General features: G+C 38.0%; 2 protein-coding genes across 2 annotated transcripts; one reads left to right on the top strand and one right to left on the bottom strand.

Annotated features, from left to right (window-relative positions):
- Positions 1–2,896: 2,896 nt before the first annotated feature.
- LOC126585633 (galacturonosyltransferase 8-like) lies at positions 2,897–5,533 on the top strand. Its single transcript, XM_050250100.1, has 3 exons — positions 2,897–3,147; positions 3,346–4,596; positions 4,970–5,533. The coding sequence occupies exons 1-3, from the start codon at positions 2,989–2,991 to the stop codon at positions 5,243–5,245; spliced, it is 1,686 nt and encodes a 561-aa protein (XP_050106057.1). The 5' UTR covers positions 2,897–2,988; the 3' UTR covers positions 5,246–5,533.
- A 778-nt stretch (positions 5,534–6,311) lies between these two features.
- LOC126585635 (nuclear transport factor 2-like) lies at positions 6,312–10,309 on the bottom strand. Its single transcript, XM_050250103.1, has 10 exons — positions 10,138–10,309; positions 9,598–9,665; positions 9,358–9,495; positions 8,882–9,170; positions 8,488–8,795; positions 8,144–8,309; positions 7,563–7,684; positions 7,410–7,469; positions 7,121–7,181; positions 6,312–7,031 (listed from the first exon to the last, which is right to left on the bottom strand). The coding sequence occupies exons 2-10, from the start codon at positions 9,652–9,654 to the stop codon at positions 6,739–6,741; spliced, it is 1,494 nt and encodes a 497-aa protein (XP_050106060.1). The 5' UTR covers positions 9,655–9,665; positions 10,138–10,309; the 3' UTR covers positions 6,312–6,738.
- Positions 10,310–11,811: the final 1,502 nt, after the last annotated feature.

The following is an 11,811-nucleotide window of genomic DNA, read 5'->3' as shown; positions in this document are numbered from 1 at the left end:
GTGAGTGAGGTGAGCCACTGAGTGACGTCGCATTCTCCGTTGATTTTGTGCGTGTACCTTTGCACTTTGCCGTCTATCGCTCTCTCTCATTTTTATTTTCTCAATCTGCTCCCTCCGTTTGAAGTCATGCGCTTTCTGACCAATCAGAGCTCGCCACCACGGGGGTTTGCACTTCTCTGATCTGCTGATGGCGCAACCACGCACTACTCCACCATTCTTGGACTTGCAAGCTCTGTAAGTGTTTGCCCAAGCTTATGGGGTATCGAAACAACAGGACATACGGACTAGAGGACGGGTCATTGGTTGGGCTTCCTCGAACCGGTCCGCAGAGTAATGGGACCGAATGGTCAAATTGTATGGTTGTTGCAGCGGCTGAATGCTCGTCAATATGGTTCTATTCCAAAGCCGCCATTTTTAGGGTTGAGATTTCAGAGAGAAGAAAAGAAGGCGCCAGCAGAGGTTTTCTGGAAAAGCTTAAAGAGTGAGGTTCTGGGTTCTTGGGTTATGCAGATTCACGGTGTTGAGATGAAAAAAATGAAAGAAGAACCGACATAGCTTTTCGTGTTGTTTCCCACAGACGGCGCCAAACGTTGATGCACAAAATTCGAAGGATCTTGGACCAACGTAAATCAGGCCGTGAATCACACAAACGCACAAGAACACAAAGATGTATCGTGGTTCATTCCAATGTTTAAGCTACGTCTACACTGATGTTGATTCTGATTCACTGTATGTATGTATAGATTACAATAGATCGGCAAGGGAGCTCTCTGCAACCCTTGCCATTTTGCTTTCTGTTTGGCTGAGAGGGTATTGCCCTCTATTGTTGTGAGGGATCAGACTCTATTTCTCTGGATGTCAGGCTCTCTTAATGAGGGTGAGGGAGAGTCCCTTTTATAAAATAAGGGCTCCCTCCCTTTTACATAAATCATGGGCTTAGGGATGAAGCCCAAAGACGAGGCCCAATATATGGTACCAACAAATTTACATGTGCCAAAAATATGCAAACGCTTGTAGTTGATCCTCTACGCTTTGAGGATGGGTATATGATCGTGTGAATTTTTAAAACCATACAAACTCTCATGAATAGTATTTTTAAGGGGGTTCAAAATAAACAAAATTCATAATCATTAATGTATAAGTCTGAAAGATGTGAAAGCATAATAAACATTCATAATTGCATCCTTAACGCTTAGACGATGGTTACATGGTCGTTTAGATTTTTAAAACCCTCCAAAACTCATGAACAATGTTTTTTATTTGAGTGCAAAATTAATAAAATTAATCATAATTATTGTAGAAGTGTGAAAAATGTAATCACTCGTAATAAAAAGCTTTATAACTTTCACGAAGGGGTCAACTCTGAAATTTAGTATGTATATACTAATTTAGTATTATGTTTTACATTTTTTTGGTCAAATTATGTTTTTCATTTTCATTTTTATTGATTTAAAATATATTTTTCTTAACGAATAACGGGTCGAGTCATATTACCTGATAATATTAACGGGTTAATTTTGGGTCGGGTCATTTTACCCGTTTACTTTAACAGGTATTAAACGACACGACTCATTAAGTTATCGGGGATGACACGAAAACGACACGAATACGAGAAACAAGACATGAATGCTAGGTCTAATAACATATAAGATCTGCACCAGTGAAAGATAATCATCAACACGGCAAATAAATGTAGTTCATATTATTGTTGTTGCAATACAAAAATATTAAATGCCACTAGTTGTGACGATTTTATAGTATTATTAATTCACGTCCAATAAGTAATATAACATGCTCAAATTGAATACTACAAGATGATATAGTGGTTGATATGAATTTTTTTTATACAATTGTTGACCCTAAACATTATAAAACCTACATGGCTCGCATATTGAATAATTATGAGTTAACTATGTTACTTTCGTGAATGTGGATGTGCCAACTTGAAAATGTGAAGTTCGATAAATGGGTCAGCTTTCAATGTGCTGAACACAAAGTGATCTAATAACACCTCACTTCGTTATGAAATGAGCCATTTGGGTGAAAGAATTGAAAATTATTCGTCTGCTGAGATTTGGATAGATAATCAACCAATCAGAAGTAGTGATGTTTACTTGTCGAAACTGAAGATACTCCTAAATCGCCTGATTCTATATGGCTCTAGTGCTATTTACTTATCCAAACTGAAGATGTTGCTGGTTGTCAACACAATGCTACTTACTTATCCAAACATCCAAACTGAAGATAGGGTTAGGATAGTTAGTATTTTCTCATATTGTGAGAAGGATTTCGCATAGAGTGAGGGTTTTCGCCTAGCTAAACCTCCTATATTTATAGGAACAAATTTCCTTGATGCCCAAGTCTGCTAAGTTATAAATTCTGATAATATTTCAATTCTTTGACGTATTCTTAATATATTCGAAATTATTCTCAGCCGAGACTTTATTGGCGCTAAGTCTTCGCCATCTTCGACTAGGACTCTAAACCTAAATTGATTATGCAATTAATTGAACATTTATCTAAAAATTAATCATGATCCTGAATATTTCTCTCATCCAACAATTTATAGTATATGGATCGAGTACATACAAAATCAAATCCAAACAACAACATAGCATTTTTGTTCAATAACTGAGGTTAATTAACAATTAATTAAACTGATTACTGTGCGACAGATTAATAAAGGAAGGGTAGAAAATTAGGAAAATTCCACTTGAGAGATAATGCGTAGTTAACTAATTAATAAACACCCAAATCCCACTAACCAAAAGTGAAAGAGTAAAAATCAGTGGAGTTACATGGGCCCCACATGATTAGATTATAATAAGCACCGCCAAGTTGCACTCGCCGATACGCGTTTTACAGTTAATAATTAACAGAAACAAAAAAAAAAACAAATCAAAAATCAAAAATAAAAAATAAATGTCAGACTCCGTGTCCGACACTGAGTCTGAGTAAGAGTCTCACGGGGAAGCCGCAGATCGAAAAATGGCGAACCTTCGATTCTCCGGCAGCGGTAGAGGAGCAGCCGCGCGGAGCTCCGTCGCGTCGTTCAGAGTGCTTGCCATTGCAGTCGCCGTCGTCTTCGTCTTCTCACTCTCCTTTGTCTTCACTTCCCGAACCGACTCCTCCGATCTCGGCGACTCGGTAAGTGTATCTCTACTACTCATCTTTCGCACTTTCACTGCTTCTGTGCTTCATTGGAGTTTTAAGTTCCCGATTTTTGTTTCCGGATCCAATCGTTTCGATTTTCGGTTTTCGTTCCCGCGCTGGAACTGGATTAGTACCATGAGTTTTATTTAAATCACAGCAATTTTTTATGTATTGATGGTAATTGTGAATTAGGGTTTCGATTCCGGTTCGTTTGGTGGATTTGGATCGACGAGAAGGACCGTGCTGGCTCTGAAATCGGATCCACTGAAGCCCCGACTGGACCAGATCCGGAAGCAGGCGGACGATCATCGGACCCTAGCCCTAGCGTACGCGAGCTATGCGCGGAAGCTGAAGCTCGAGAACTCGAAGCTGGTTCGGGTCTTCGCCGATCTCTCACGAAACTACTCGGATCTCATGAACAAGCCCGCCTATCGCGCTCTGTTCGAATCCGACGCTCTCAACATCGACGAATCGGTGTTGCGGCAGTTCGAGAAGGAAGTGAAGGAGCGAATCAAAGTAACTAGACAAATAATTGCTGAAGCGAAAGAGTCTTTCGATAACCAGCTCAAGATTCAGAAGCTGAAGGACACCATTTTCCAAGTGAATGAGCAGCTGACGAAGGCTAAGAAGCAAGGGGCTTTCTCGAGCTTGATTGCTGCGAAATCAATCCCCAAGAGCTTGCATTGTGTGGCAATGCGGCTAATGGAGGAGCGAATTGCGCATCCGGAGAAGTACACTGATGAAGGGAAGCCAATCCCACCGGAAATTGAGGATCCCAGTCTATATCATTATGCTATATTTTCGGATAATGTGATTGCAGCATCAGTGGTGGTGAATTCGGCCGTGAAGAACGCCAAGGAGCCATGGAAACATGTGTTCCATGTCGTGACTGATAAGATGAACCTCGGGGCAATGCAGGTTATGTTTAAGAGCAAGGACTATAATGGGTCACATGTTGAAGTGAAGGCTGTGGAGGATTACAAGTTTTTGAATTCTTCATATGTGCCGGTGCTAAAGCAATTAGAGAATGCGAAGTTGCAATCGTTTTACTTTGAAAATAAGCTAGAGAATGCAACCAAAGACGCAACAAACATGAAATTCAGGAACCCCAAGTATTTGTCCATATTGAACCACTTGAGGTTTTATTTGCCCGAAATGTACCCAAAATTGCACAGGATTCTATTTTTGGATGACGATATAGTGGTTCAGAAGGATTTAACTGGTCTGTGGAGGATTGATATGGATGGGAAGGTGAATGGAGCGGTTGAGACATGTTTTGGGTCATTTCATCGGTACGCACAGTACATGAATTTCTCACATCCTTTGATTAAGGAGAAGTTTAATCCCAAGGCATGTGCGTGGGCTTATGGAATGAACTTCTTTGATTTGGATGCTTGGAGAAAGCAAAATTGTACTGCCGAGTATCATTACTGGCAAAATCTGGTAAGAGATTACTTTTCTTTTGGTCAAATTTGTGTCTAGAACTTTCACATTTTGAAACCAATAGTGTGGTATCTAATATTGTATATATGCAGATCTTGTAAAAACTGTTTGATTGTGCAAACTGTGCATTTTGTAGTTTTTGTTGTTTCGAATCTGCAGCTTTTAGTTGCCGTAGTGGTATCTTTAGGGGATCCATGGTAAAGAATGTACCGCTAGCTGCAGTGAAAAGAGAAGGGAAACTTACTCATAATGCTTTTTAGATGCTATCATGTCGTTCTTATGAGTTATTCTGTTTTGCGATAACTCCATTAATTGTGTGTGTTTTTTCCTATCTATTGAGTAGCACTGACTAGGGATGATGATCTGATTGCAGAACGAGAACCGTAGTCTCTGGAAATTGGGGACACTTCCCCCAGGTTTAATCACATTTTACTCGACAACAAAGCCACTAGACAAGTCATGGCATGTTCTGGGACTTGGCTATAATCCGAGCATCAGCATGGACGAGATTCGCAATGCTGCAGTGGTGCACTTCAACGGGAATATGAAGCCTTGGCTTGATATTGCCATGAGCCAGTTCAAGCCACTCTGGGAAAAACACGTCGATTATGATATGGAGTTTGTTCAGGCCTGCAATTTTGGTCTCTAAATGAACCGGGTTTGTTGAAGCTTTAGTTGGAGGATCTGCCAATGCTAGGTCCTACAGCTCGTAAGCTATCCCTCTTTTGGATTCCATTGTTGCTCGTTGCACGTTTACTAATTATTCATAGTATAGGACGATATGCATCAATCTAAGTGTAGCATACCTGTTTTCCATGTTAGTCTAGGTCTTCTTTTTATTGTTTCATACCGCTTAAGTTCACTTGGAAGATGATAATTACTGAAGTTGGTGGACATTTACGGTAAAATGCAATATACGTCGCTTGTTGTTCGTCCATTTCTTGTCATATCATTGTGACATTCGTCTATTCAACGAAGTATCCGAAAATTATGTTTATCTTCATCGGCTATATGATGTCTCGTCCAGCAATGGCATAATTGGTACTTTCTCGTAACACTGCAGGTGCGGCTACTACTTACTACTAAATGCCTACCAATTTCCCCAAATTTAGTGAAATCATAAGAATCTCCTAGTCTGGATTACCAGTGAACTTTGTGTGAATAGAAATCCCTTACATTTCTTTTCGGCACGAGACTGGAGACAAATTCTCGTCGACACTGGAAACGAATTATCGTCGTGGAAAGTCATCGGAATCGTTCATCTGATTTTGATGCTCAAACGTTTGCTACCTGGAGGGATTTATTATGCAAAAAGCCTGAAAGTGCAATCATACAAACGAAAAAAAAATTGGCCCATATATAAACTTTAAAGAAATCTTAAAACTCAAAGTTGGCCGATGTAAAGGCTTAACCACCATCGGATGCACCGCCACCACTTTCTGATTCGCCGCCAACGAGTCAAAGCATAGTTACGATTCTCCACCAGCGGATCAAACCAGAGAATGCGAAATGGAAATAGATGTGCACAGCCTCCTGTTATCTGAGTAGAACCCAAGAAGAGAAGGTACGAAGAAGCGGCAAACCCTCCATGTAAATTGTTCTCCTCATGACTCAAACGTATCGGTTTTTCTTTTTACTTTAATTCTAGGAAGCCGTCATTAAATTCATTTAAATTTGATTCTACAAAAACATAGAAAGCTATAAACTCAACGACAGAGATCAAAATCATCCGCAAATATTATAACAAAATTGTTCAAAACTTCATAGGAAGCTGTCATTAAAAAAGACCTTATAACAAAATATAAGCACTTTGAAGTTTTGAACCCCTTTTGTCATTTCCATTTCCATCCACATAAAGACCAATGGCGCTACAAGTACTTTATCCAAAATATACTAAGCACAAAATCTAACACCTCTATCGCCTCCAAAATAGCTCCGATATAGAAACCCGAAAAGATTAAAAAATAAAAATAAAAATAAAAAGTCCAGAAAATCCTAGGGAAATATCCGAGGTGGTTGGTTCATCCACAAAACGATCAGAAACGGCCCTCTCAGTGCTACCCAATTACTTCACCATTGACAAAAAGGAAAAGAATTTAATCGCTCTCCGTTTGCGACCAAACTTCAAAAGTTGAGGCGTTCTCAAGCTGAGGCAGACACCTGTGGTGCTGTGGTTTTCGCTGCTGCATTAACCGCTACCCCACCAGAACGATTCACACGACCACCATTGTCAGACCGCTGATATCCATCTCCTCCACGGCCCGATGATCCTCCCCTATTGCTACTCCTACTTCCATAATCAGACTTGAAATCGCCACGACCACCATTGAAATCGCCACGACCATAAGCCCTACCACCTCCATAGCCTCCACGTCCTCTTGGTCCCTCAGTCCTGTACCCGTTTCCGTTTCCCCTTCCAGAAAACCGTCCCCTCCCTGCATAAATAAAGGGACGAGCGTAAACAACTAGAAACAAGAAAGCTAGAAATAGACAAACATAATGTTGAACACAAAATTCAACTCACCTCGAGTAGATCGCTTTTCCTCAACAAAAACTTGGCGTCCACCAATCACGATGGGTGAAGCCTAAAAACACCAATGCAGAAATATTATTAGCACAATAACTTCAAATATACAAGAACATAAAGACTTGTTATATCAACGGATTAAATATAAACGCATTCAGAATTCACAAGCAAATTTCTTGTGTTATTTGCTATTCCGTAGGGTTCAAAGAAATACAGCAATAGATATGTTCAAACGTTCAAGATAGCGAATCATAAAAAGGATAGTGGGTCAATGTCTGTTAAATACCTCCATCGCACTTTGCACAGAACTTGCAGCCTCAAATTCCACGAAGCCAAAACAGAACCCCTGTTGAAATGATGAAGAGACGTTAAGTATATCATTCACAGAAGGATTGCCAACATCAAACAACAGAGAAACTTGAGTTGATAAATCACAAACCCTTAGGATTCTAACTTGCACACCATTCTTCTTGATCTGTCCAAATTTCTTGAACTCATTCTCAATTACAGTATTTGTACAATCCATTGGCAGACCTTTAATGTAGATAGAGTAACCTTCAGCTGTTCAAATCAACAAAATTTACAATTGTATCAACTAATGCAAACATACGAGATGTGTAACAGAAGGTACGTCTGCAACAACCTAGCCAAATAAGGCTTTTTGGCTACTTTAACAAAAAAAATGCAGAAAAATCAAGCTTCAACGAGTTAGCTAAATGACCAGCTATCTTAACTTTGTGAACAGTAACTAGCTAGATTTAGCTAGGAGATAGAGTTAAGTTTTTGCCAAACATTAAAAACTATAAAAGTGCATTGCTTGGGGGCTTCAATAGAAGAAAAAGGGCTTGGGGTGTTAAGTTTAGGAAAAAATAATATTAAAATATTTTAACTTAACCTGAAATAGCTGGTATTGTTGGAAGAAGTGGCTAGCCAAATTAACATTTGGGTCATTGGACTAGCTAAAATAACAAAAACGTAGCTAGTATTGTTGGAGATGCTCTAATACAATGAACTGCTCACCTTCGGGCTCTAAATTCCCATTTTCTCTGGCATTGGTGCTGGATACTGTTTCTGAAACTGAAGCAGATATTGGAGCAGCAGTCGCTTGATGCTCCTGCTTCTTTGGGACAGACCTCATGGGTGCCGGAGTAGAAAATGGGACAGTACCCTCCTTCATGCTCTTAAGCTGGAACAAGTGGTTCAAGACCCCAGATGAGTATGAACAATAACAAAGAAGGTAGAAAAGTACTCTTTTTGCACAAATTTATTACAAACTAATGAGAAATGTAGTGCTACAACCACAAACACATATATAACAGATGTAAAGATCTAGAAGCATGAGATGTTGCAAAACAGCTGCTTACAATTGAGGCATACGACTTCTTCGGTGCTTCAACTTTAGAGTTAGATTCAGCTTCAACTTTGGAGTTGAACTCAGCCTCAACTTTGGGGTTGGATTCAGCTTCGACTTTTGAGTAAGATTCAGCTTCGACTTTAACCACCAATTGCAAATCATCAGGAATTTCATTGACAACTTCAGGTTCTGGTACTGCTTCCTCTTCAACTGAAACTACTCCATTTTCAGAAGGTTTGATTACTTCCTCCTTGGCAACATCCTCAGACACTGCAATCACAGGCTCTGGGACATGATTGTCCTGCAAAGCAGGAGCATCTGCAAAAAGAATACTCTCAAACTCAAATACATTGAACCAAAACTACGCACTTAAAGATTTAAATAAGAATCGTTTTAAGCCATACCATGTTTGGGGGTAATAGGAGGTTCAACTTCAACGTCAACAACCAATCCATTGTCCTCATTTTCAGGGGTGGAATCTTCAACATATCTAAAGACATCGTTCAAAACAAAGTAGCCTACGTCTTGTGGCGCCAAGAAAAAACTTTGAGTAAATTTCTTCCTTACAAGGTCCTTTCCAGTTAAATACCCAGTGACAAGAACAAATACTCCTCCATTGTAAGATTCCTGAGCATCCACAGTTTTGATATTTGCACTGAGCTCTCCGTAATCAAGTATCTTCTTGTTGATTTCCTGCCCAATAAAATGTAATAAAAAAGAACAAAGGAATCAGATTCTCACCATGTTCAGTGGACAAAATTTAAAGATACCCATAGCATAGGCATCTAGGCCCCAAATGCTGTACTTTAGTAACAATTATGAATATGATCTGACGTAAACACGAAGTTGTCTTAAAGGTAGGGTCTTGGAAGGAGGTTACCTCCATGGTGGTTGTAATGCTCATGATCCCATCATCTCCCGGACGACCAAGCTTACTAATATCTTGGTAAAATCGATGAACAAGCTCAGGGGATTGTTCCAAGATATTGTAGTACTGAAGAACAAAGGCATTACCGACCTATATTTAACAAAATGTACCGTTCATAATCAGTTAGCATCCATCAGAATCAATAAGGTAATAATTCATTCACAACTATTCATGTACAACAACAATACATACAACGTTGGCAGTAGGAGTGAGGCTTGCAGCTGGGGCTTGCTGCACCATCGTTGCCATCTCTGATCAACCTCCAGAAACCAAACAAAAACAAAAACATTACATGTAGAACCCTATAAATTGAACTAGATCTTGAAAACAGAGATACAAAAATTTACCAGCACCAAAAGAATTACACTTTGTTCTTTAAAAAAATACAAGTAAAAAATAAATCAAACATATTTTCCTCAATTTAACTGAAAACATATTAACATATACGTATATATAAATATATTCCTCAATTTAAATACATATTTTCCTAAATAAATATTAAGTGAAATTCAGCTCAAGTTCGTACACTAAAACATTTAAGCAAAAAATTAAATTAAATTAAATAAAAAAACTTTGAAGCTCAAATCACTTCACTACCAGCTAAAGCATACGAGTTCAGATTTCAACGAAACAAATGGAGATCTAAAGCGAGCAAAATTCAACAAAAAACACAGTTGAAAATGTGAAAAGCGTAATGAAATATGTGAGATTTGAGGAAGGAGAGAGAGTTACCTGAGCGCGGATCGGCGGAAGTGAGGTGAGAGAAGAAGAAAAGGTAGGCGGAGCTCAGCGACTTCTCTCACCTCCTCGGCGGGGTTTGGCGGTTTCTAGGGTTTTGGGCGGATCTCCAAGAGGCGCGAGAGCGTTGGTACAGGAGGGGGAGGGAGAGAGGAATTGAGAAAAAGGGTTTTCAGGTATTTATATGACAGTGGGAAATGGAAAATTTTAATTATTTTCTGTTTCTCTTGTATAAATTTATATATTTTTATTATCTAATTTCAATTGTATTGGGACTAAGAAGTAATAAAAAGATGAGCTTGTACTACGAGTGGTGGTGGTATTCATTTTCATTTGTATATGAGAGATTTTATATTTGATTTTCATGCAAAGATGATTGTGAACCACATTGTTACTAGCTCATTATGAGACTATCCTTATCCCCTTCATATAGTATAAATAATATCGTTTGTCAAAAAAATAATAATTAAATAAAAAAGTTTAGCTTGTCCTTGAGTGTCCACGACCAAGGACATGTGTTGAAATACCCAACCAAAAAACATTTGAGGACAGAAAATAAAACAAAGGTGGAGTCCTAAGTGCAATTTTTTTTAACCCAATCCTTAATTAGACAAAAGAAAAGTGAATCATGATTGTGATGATTGTTGTTTTAAGCATACACTAACTCCTTAATCAGGGTACTTTAAATATATAATAAGGGCATGTTACTTCTTTGAAATTGAAAAGTCATAAATCGAATGATTTACTGTTTAGTCCGTAAGTGATATGATATCTGATTGTTTATATCTAATTTTACTGGTGGTTAAAATTTAAAATAATACTAGTATCTTGCATATTCATTTATGATAAATAAATAAACACGTCATAAGTATATTGTTTGAGCTTGAAAGATGGAATTCTTCGGTTACGCCGACAAATCTACTAACTCTTTGAATCGATCAAGGCTTACTGGGCAGATTAGGGATGGACAAATACTCATTGGTTATTGGTAATTACGGTTATCTGCTTATTTAAATTAAATGGTTACGGTTATGGGTAACCGTTTAGATAAATAAACGGTTATGGGTATAACCGTTTACTCGTGAAATTTAACTTGACGGTTATGAGTATTAACCGCGGTTATAAACGGATAACCATTTACCCATTTATTTTATATATGTAAAACTAACACAAACCATGTTCTTGATCCAATAATACTTAGCACCCAATAAATTAGCAAGGAATTCATCGGTCTTTCTCTTAATAACATTGCTACAGGAATGATAATTCTCATCATCAAGGAATTCGCTAAATTAATTTAAATTCTTTGTGGGTAACCATGAAATTGACAGAAATGCTTTGATAGAAATGTCTTCTAAACAATTTTTGTAATCCAATAATACTTAGCAAATATTATATTTACCTTCATTGGTAACAGTTAAAAATATCATCCATAAACTATTATTTCAATTATTGGAATGATATAAGAACTTAAAAAATTAAAATACGAAAATGTATAATGAATCTACCTATAACGGTGTTTAATTGTCGAAAAAAAAAATATGACAATTTTTTTTTTAATTTTCAAGTTGTTAAAAAACATGTAGACGGGTGAAAAAGGGGTAATGGTGAAAAAAAGAAAGATAAACGGGTTAAAAATGGTAAATGGGTAAACGGTTACGGTTAAAT

Source organism: Malus sylvestris, chromosome 10 (genome assembly GCF_916048215.2).
Source record: "Malus sylvestris chromosome 10, drMalSylv7.2, whole genome shotgun sequence".
In the NCBI taxonomy this organism is placed as follows: domain Eukaryota; kingdom Viridiplantae; phylum Streptophyta; class Magnoliopsida; order Rosales; family Rosaceae; genus Malus; species Malus sylvestris.
This window is presented reverse-complemented; position numbering and strand designations above follow the sequence as displayed.

Bases quoted from the DNA above. Each gene is read 5' to 3' on its own strand.
- LOC126585633 (XM_050250100.1), top strand. From the start codon at position 2,989: ATGGCGAACCTTCGATTCTCCGGCAGCGGTAGAGGAGCAGCCGCGCGG. The intron at 3,148-3,345 runs GTAAGTGTATCT...ATTGTGAATTAG, and splicing joins CCTCCGATCTCGGCGACTCG to GGTTTCGATTCCGGTTCGTT. The intron at 4,597-4,969 runs GTAAGAGATTAC...ATCTGATTGCAG, and splicing joins ATCATTACTGGCAAAATCTG to AACGAGAACCGTAGTCTCTG.
- LOC126585635 (XM_050250103.1), bottom strand. From the start codon at position 9,654: ATGGCAACGATGGTGCAGCAAGCCCCAGCTGCAAGCCTCACTCCTACT. The intron at 9,171-9,357 runs GTAACCTCCTTC...TTTATTGGGCAG, and splicing joins GCATTACAACCACCATGGAG to GAAATCAACAAGAAGATACT. The intron at 8,796-8,881 runs GTATGGCTTAAA...TTCTTTTTGCAG, and splicing joins TCCTATTACCCCCAAACATG to ATGCTCCTGCTTTGCAGGAC.